Source organism: Galeopterus variegatus, unplaced genomic scaffold (genome assembly GCF_000696425.1).
Source record: "Galeopterus variegatus unplaced genomic scaffold, G_variegatus-3.0.2 Scaffold6230, whole genome shotgun sequence".
Classification (NCBI taxonomy): Eukaryota; Metazoa; Chordata; class Mammalia; order Dermoptera; family Cynocephalidae; genus Galeopterus; species Galeopterus variegatus.
Genome location: NW_007732341.1, coordinates 18,755 through 26,411, shown reverse-complemented (window position 1 = coordinate 26,411; position 7,657 = coordinate 18,755). Strand labels below are relative to the sequence as shown.

Genomic DNA, 7,657 nt, shown 5'->3' with positions numbered 1-7,657 from the left:
CAGCCCGCGCTCCTCCCCTCGGCGCTCCGGCCGCGCTGCTGCCTTTGTCTGGGCCGCCTCCAGCCCGGAAAGGCTCCTGTGCGCAGCGCCGCTGCCCAGGCACGCGCCGCCCGCAGGGGACACCCCGGGGACGGGCGCTGGGGGCCAGGCAACCGGGTTGGGCGGTGGGCGCCCCACACCCAGAACAGGCACGGAGCGGCGCCAGCTCAGGTTTGGGGGTGACTTAGGGGAGGCACAGGCGGGGTCAGGAGAGAAGTCTGCCGACACAAAGAGGGTACATCCAGCTGCCAGACTGGGGGCGCTCATTGGGGTGGGGGGCGGGACAGGGTGGGAGAGGATCCGTGCCCCATTCTCAACCCCAAGTCAGGGATTTGGGGGCTTGCGGAAGGATCGGCTGAAAAAGCTGCTCCTGGGGTGCAGCCCCACAGCCCTCATGGACGGGCTGGCGGCAGCAGGCCCAGGGTGTGGGGGTCCCGGCAGCGGCATTGTCGAAACGTCCCTGTGGCCACTCCATTGTTCTCTTTGTTAGAGAGCCAGGCTGAGATTTGCAGGGTGACATCAGGCCGGCTGCTGCTCATTGGCCCTGGAGCTGCGGGGCGGGCGGGTGGTGGGCAGTGCCCGGCCCAGCACACACCCACCGCCCCGTTAGCCGCCTGCCCGCCAGCCGGCTTCAACTTTCTCCTGCCTTCCCGCCCGCCCCTCCCCGCTCCTGGCTCCCTATTGACCGCCTGTGATCAGTCAGGTTCTAGAACTTGGGGTGGGGCCTGGGCGGCGCTTGAGGAGGCGCTGCAGGACGCTGAGGTTGGGGGGCAGGTCTCTGGGCCCTCAGTGACAGGAGCCAGAGAAGGGTGTGGGGGGCTTGAATTGCAAGGTCACCTGTCACCCTCGCCAAAGGCAGGGGACCACAGGGATACCCTCTGAGCCACCTCCCTTCGCCACCTCCCTTCCCTGGTTCCGGGTGGGTGGGGCAGTTTGGCGAGCATGCCCCATGTGTGGACACCTGGAGCATCGGGTACTGGGCTGGGCCTGGGTCCTGCCATCAGGAGGGGCCGTCAGGAGGGGGGACAGGCCGTTCTCTGAGCCCTTCTGGTTGCCCTTGGGGGCAGGCACAGCCAAACCCTGGCTCACACACCTCTCCACCAGCACACTGTTGCTGCCTCCCCATTTAGACCCCTTCCCCACCCCTGTCCCGTGTAACTGCACTGGGACATATAACAGGACAGCTGCCAGGTGCTGCTGAGTGTCCATAAGCCTGTGGAACAAACGTCCAAACCCAGGCCTGGGGACCATTTGCCCAAAGTCACCAGGCTGATCTGTCAGGTGGTGGAGGGAGAGGGTGTGTCCTGACACCTGAAGGTCCTTTGAGAGACGCTGCAGCCACACAGGGTGGTGGCAGGAGTCAGGCAGAGGGCATCTGGACCTGTGGCGTCAGGCTGAACACTGGTCGCAGGGTCATGGAGGACCTAATCCAGGGGCACCAGGGTCAACCTCTCACCTCCTAGGTGTGCATTTGGCACTCATTTACTGGGGGCCAGGCTGGGTTCTTGCTGGTGGCAGACATCATGGGGGTGTACAATGGTCCCCGCAAGCTGGAGTGGCCCCTGACCCTGAGCAAATGACGGCTGCTCTTGGATGTGGAGATAGCACCTCTGGGGTTTCTTGTGAGGATTCCCAAGAAGACACTGATTCTAATTCCAGCTCAATGTCACACACAGTAGTCACCTGTGAGTTGCAGGGGACCTTGAATGCTGGGACAGGTTGGCAGCTTTAGTGATCCTTGTATCTCCCCACTTGTAGAACCATCTGTGGCTCCCTGCTTCTCCGACACACCCAGTTCTCAAGAGCACCCTAAGAGGTCCTTTGTGCCCCAGCCCTGCCCCCTCCATCCTTCTGGTCACCCACCCACTCTCTACCCTGGGGGTGGGGGGATGCCCCTGTCTCGTTCTTTTCTGTCAAACCCCAGGTCCAAGGTCACCCCCTCCCCCAGAGAGCAGGAGGGGTCCACCTGCTGGGCCTCCCCTGCCAGATGAGAGTCACACAGACCTGGTGCCAGTCCGTTCCCTGACACCCATGTGCTGCTCTCCAAGCCTTAGTTTTCTCAACCCTAGAATGGATCCAAGATCTTTCTGGACACACCGTAGTTGTTTACAAGCCCTGAGTTCTCTCCCCTTCCTGCAGCTAAGTAGGCCCTGATGGGAGGCGTTTTACTGTCTGCCGAGGGCTCCAGTGCATCCATTTGCTAGATCTTTATTGAACACTACTGCGTGCAGAGCCCAAGCCAGCCGTGATCTGCCCCATCTCACTGAGCCCTGCCACATGCCCCAGAGAAGGTTCTGTGGCTCCTGGATCACAGATGGGGAGAAAGAGGCTGCGGGAGGTGAAGGGTGGGCCAGAGCCAGGGTTGGCTGGTGCTGGGGTTTGAATTCTACTTTCTCTGACTCTGTCCCGTGTTGCAGGGACAGGGTTGGGTCAAGAAGTTTCTACTTTCGGCCGGCCCGGTGGCGCACTGCTATAGTGCGCCGCTTGGGAAGTGCGGTGGTGCTCCCGCCGAGGGTTCGGATCCCACATACAGACCGGCCGCTCACTGGCTGAGCGAGGGGCGGGAGCAACACCGAGGGTTGCGATCCCGTGGCCGGTCCCGGTCCGGTACGGGCGTGACACTGAGGGTTGCGATCCGTTGCCGGTCAAGAAAAAAGACAAAAAAAAGGAAAAAAAAAAAAAAAAGAAGTTTCCACTTTCCGAAGCTGGGGGGTTGGAGGTGGAGGGAGGCAGCACCGTCTCGGAGACAGGCCAAGTACAGACTCCGAAAGGGCTTGTGGTGCTGGTCAGCAAAGGCATGTGCACGCTCCCTGGCTGCCTCCCCTGCAAATTCCCAGGGACAGGAACTGGGATGGGAGCTTGCTTGGTCATGGTTGGTTCTTCAGTACCTCACCCCAGGCCTGTCGCACAGTAGGGTTTTCAGGAATGAATGAATGAATGAGTGAATGATGCTGATGGCGGGGTTTGAACTGGAAGCCACCCAGGACCCCCTGTCATTCTCTGCTGATGTCACAGGCTGAGGACAGTGGCCTCAGACTGCCTCCCTTGACTGGTGGGAGGACCCGCCTTCTCTACCCTATGTCTGTCTCATCCACAAGGGCTCATCTCAGTCCCCCAACCCCTGCAGGCCTTGGGGGCTTTTGTGGTGGCTGGGGACAGTGCTGAGATGTTGCTGAGAACCATGTCTGGATTTTCTTATCCATATACTGCAGAGGCTGAGAAAGAGGAGGGGTTTCTGGGTACCCTTCACACATCAGGCCCAAGTCTGGAGTTCTTGTGTTACTGAGTGTAGATGTTCCTACCCTCCGGGAGTGGGGTTTCAACATCCCTGTTTGACAGCTGAGCCAGCCCCACTCCCATACCACCCAGCCAAGACTGGCTCCCATGACGGCCCAGCTCTGGGGATGGTCCTGTCTGTCCCCTGCCCGGATGCTTGGTTGGGGGTGGTGATGTGTTGGACTGATCCTTTGTCATGGGGACTTGTCCCAGCCCCATTCTGCTTCTGGAGCTCTGCACTGGCTGTCCCTCCCCCGGGCACACATCCTCCTTCCAATTCAGCCCAGGATGGTGGCCTCTGCTCCCCCCACAGCCTTGTGGTTTTGTTGAATAGTCTGTAATCTGTGGTCACCTGCAGCCAGGACTTCAGAAAAGGGTCACATGAGAGAGGCCACTGGCTTAGGCTCTGTGAGGGGACCTTGCCTTTGGAGGAGAGGGCCCTCCACAGGGTGGGGGTCAGTGCCAGCCTCTGGGGTGGTCCCATGATTCCCAGGCACACCAGCTCTCTGAGTTGGAATCCCAGGGGCAGGGCCTAGGAATCTGCAGTTCAACCTGTGCCCACCAACCATCAGTGACCTCCAGGGTACTCCTGGGCCTGGGGCTTGGCCATTGCCACCACCCACTCTTGCCAGGCTGGGTCTTCCCTGCTGGGCAGGGGCATGGCTGGGTCACTCCTGGAGCCCCGTTTTCATGGCCTAGGAGGGTCCCCCACCCCAGTTCTGCCGCCTCTCAGGGTCTTGGCATGGTGGGGATAGGGGGCCTTTGAGTGTGAAATTGGTGAATCGGGCCCCATTCTCTCTTCGAGGCCTCTCCATCATGAGGGCTGCACCCAAGGCCACCATTGGGGATGGGGAGAATGGGGGCAGATGAGGAAGAAGCTGCTGGGGTGACGCCTCCCATGTGTGACCCTCTGGGGGCCAGGGCACCTTGGAGGCCAGGATGGGAGACTCCCTCCCCCTACCCCACAGCCAGCCCCGAGCGATTGGGAATGAGTTGCATCCCTTGCCCCGGTCTTGGAGAATCCCCTGCCCTTTCTCTGTGCCTGGATTTCCTCTCAATGCAGATCTGTTCAAGTGGTGAACACTTTTGGTTGCGTGAGTTTATATCCTCCTCCAGCCACCCTTGAGACCTATGAGGTCAGTTCATGGCCCTTCGAGTCCTGCCCGAAGCCTATGAGGCTGGGTCTGTTTCTGTTCCCCTTTTATGGGTAAAGAAACTGAGGCACAAGAAGGTCCCTTGAGTGCCCAGGGACTCCCCAGAGCATCGGCCATTGCAGTGCAGTGCTAGCCTCAGGGAGTTCAGAAAGCCAGGTGTGTGAGGAGCAGCTCTGAGAAGGGTGGGCCCATGGCACAGTCAGGGTGGGCTTACTGGAGGAGGGGGCACCAGGCTGCGATGTAGTGCAGAGGAAGGGAGGTGATGCGGGAGATAGGGATAATCAGACTGCTATGGGGGACAGCTCAGCTGGGGTGGGGGGGACTGCAGGTGGGGACATGATATGTGTGATTTGAAAGCTCCCCCTCCTCCTGCCCGAGTGAGAAGGGGACCATCGGGGCAGTTTGGGAGGAAGCCAGCGCCTGGGTGAGCTTGGGGTGCCATTGAGGTGACTTGTCTGTGGACACAGAGCTGGAGCCTTGTGAGGACATTGGGTGTGGGAGAGCAGCTCAGGACCCAGGAGGTGGGAGGAGAGCTGGCCACCCTTCTTGTGAGATGTGTGACATCAATTCACAGGCCTGGCTTTTGCTCAAAGCCCTGGGTTTGTGGTTGCTGTACCCCTTGGGGTGCGTCCATCCCTGCCACCTTCCTGTGTCCCCCTTGCTGAGCCCCGGGACCCACCGGCTTCCAGGCCCAGGCACCCTCTCTGGCTTCTTGTGGTCACACGTGCTGGTCCTGCTCATTTCGTATCTTTTGTGACTAGAGATGTTCGCAACACTGTTATAGTCTCAATGCTGCCTCTGTTTGATGGAAACAGTATCCACGTATGTCTCTGCCTCCCAGAGCCTAGCAGGGAGGGTCTCCCCAGACTCTGGGGCCTGGCTTATGACATCTCAAAGGCTCCCAGGGTAAGGGTGGGGATGTGGGGGCCTGGGCCAGCCACAACTTGTCTTTAGACTTTGAGGGCTGCCTAGTCAATGGGTGAAGAGCCCCATCAGAGACCCCTACCCCCTCAGACACTCCTGACCCCCAAAGGGTCACACCTTCATCCCAGCCAGCAAGGATAAAGCCACAGTACTGTTTACCCTGCATCCCCTCAGGGACTCACCCAGGGCCTTTTGAGGTGTCCCGAGTCTGCCCTCAGGCTGAGACCTTGGATTCCTTTGGGTGTGGGGACCCTGGTGGCCTGAGGAGGGTTACTTGGTCAGAAGAAAATTGTAGGTGGTTCCCACAATCTGAGCTTCAGTTTCCCACCATGGGACAGGGAGTTGGTATCAGAGTGTCTGTATTGGTTTCCTAGGACTGACGTAACTGGGGTGTTTGAAACAATAGAAATGTATTCTGTCGCAGGCTGGAGGATAAAAGTCCTAAATCAAGGTGTGGCAGGGCTGTGCTCCTACCCAAAGGCTGCAGGGGACTATCCTGCCTGTCTTTCCTGGCTTCTGGGGCTCCAGGTGTTCCTCGGCTTGTAGATGCATCACTCCCGTCTCCGTCTCTTTTGTCACATAGAGGAATCAGCTGTCTCTGAGTCTTTCCTCTCCTTATGAGGACACCAGTCATACTGGATTTAGGGACCACCCTAACCCAGTATGACCTCATTTTAACTAATTACATCAGCAAAGACCCTATCTCCAAAGAAGGTCACTGTCTTAGTCCATTTCTGCTGCTATAACAAAACCCCTTAGACTGGGTCACCTGTAAACAACAGACATGTGTTTATTGTTCATGGTTCTGGTGGCTGGAACATCCGGGATCAAGGCGCCCACAGATTCAGTGTCTGGTGAGGGCATCTTCCTTGTGGACGGCCGCTTCTCTGTGTCCTCACATGGCAGAAGGTGCAAAGCACTAATCCACTTATAAGGGCTGTGTCCTCATGATGACCACTTCCCAGAGGTCCCACCTCTTGATACCTCACATCGGGCACCAGAATTTGGGGGTACTAACATTCAGACCACAGCATCCACATTCTGAGATTCTGGGTGGATGTGCGTTGTAGGGGACACTATTCCACCCACAACGGGGTCCTCCTGGCTGCCTTGCTTTTTATGCCAACCCCCGGGGACCAGAGGGGGAAACAGGCTCAGGGAAGTAGGGACATGGACACTGTCTAAGGATAAGCCCTTGGCAGGTACAAGTCAGAGGTTCCGAGTGGATGTGCTCACTTGTGGTTGGCCCCGCTGCCAGCTGCCTGCCAGGGGTCCTGGGCAGGGGCCCTCCGTCACCGAGCCTCTCCCCTCCCCCACAGGGTGCAAGATCAAGGCTCTGCGCGCCAAGACGAACACGTACATCAAGACTCCGGTGCGCGGGGAGGAGCCGGTCTTCATCGTGACGGGCCGCAAGGAGGACGTGGAGATGGCCAAGCGCGAGATCCTCTCGGCGGCCGAGCACTTCTCCCTGATACGCGCCACACGCAGCAAGGCCGGCGGGCTGCCCGGCGCCACCCAGGGCCCGCCCAACCTGCCGGGACAGACCACCATCCAGGTGCGCGTGCCCTACCGCGTGGTGGGGCTGGTGGTGGGGCCCAAGGGCGCCACCATCAAGCGCATCCAGCAGCGGACACACACGTACATCGTGACGCCGGGGCGCGACAAGGAGCCGGTGTTCGCCGTCACGGGCATGCCCGAGAACGTGGACCGGGCGCGCGAGGAGATCGAGGCGCACATCACGCTGCGCACGGGCGCCTTCACTGACGCTGGCCCTGACAGCGACTTCCACGCCAACGGCACCGACGTCTGCGTGGACCTGCTCGGGGCGGCCGCCAGCCTCTGGGCCAAGGCCCCCAACCCGGGGCGACGGCCCCCAACGGCCACAGCCAGCCTCCGCGGGGACAGTGCCCTGGGCGCCCCCAGCGCCCCCGAGACCTTCTACGCAGGCAGTCGCGGGGGACCACCTGTGCCAGACACAGGCCCCCCCAGCCCCTATGGTGGCTCGGGCAACGGGGGCTTCACCTTTGGCGGGGATAGCCCCGCTGCACCCACGGGGACGGGCGCCCCTGAGGACTGTGACTTTGGTTTCGACTTCCTGGCGCTGGACCTGACCGTGCCTGCGGCGACCACCATCTGGGCTCCCTTTGAGCGGGCCGCCCCCCTGCCCGCTTTCAGCAGCTGCTCGGCCGTCAACGAGGCCCCAGTGCCACCCGCCGCAGGTGCCCGGCGCAGCAGTGGGGCGGGCACCCCGCGCCACTCGCCCA

General features: G+C 60.5%; 1 protein-coding gene across 1 annotated transcript in view; it reads left to right on the top strand.

Moving 5' to 3' along the window:
• Window positions 1–6,192: 6,192 nt before the first annotated feature.
• Window positions 6,193–7,657, top strand: part of MEX3D (mex-3 RNA binding family member D) — a 2,383-nt gene continuing 918 nt past the window's right edge. Inside the window, exons 1-2 of the mRNA XM_008590621.1 lie at window positions 6,193–6,247; window positions 6,713–7,652. Coding sequence (XP_008588843.1) covers window positions 6,193–6,247; window positions 6,713–7,652 — 995 coding nt within the window. The remainder of the gene's footprint in view (window positions 6,248–6,712; window positions 7,653–7,657) is intronic.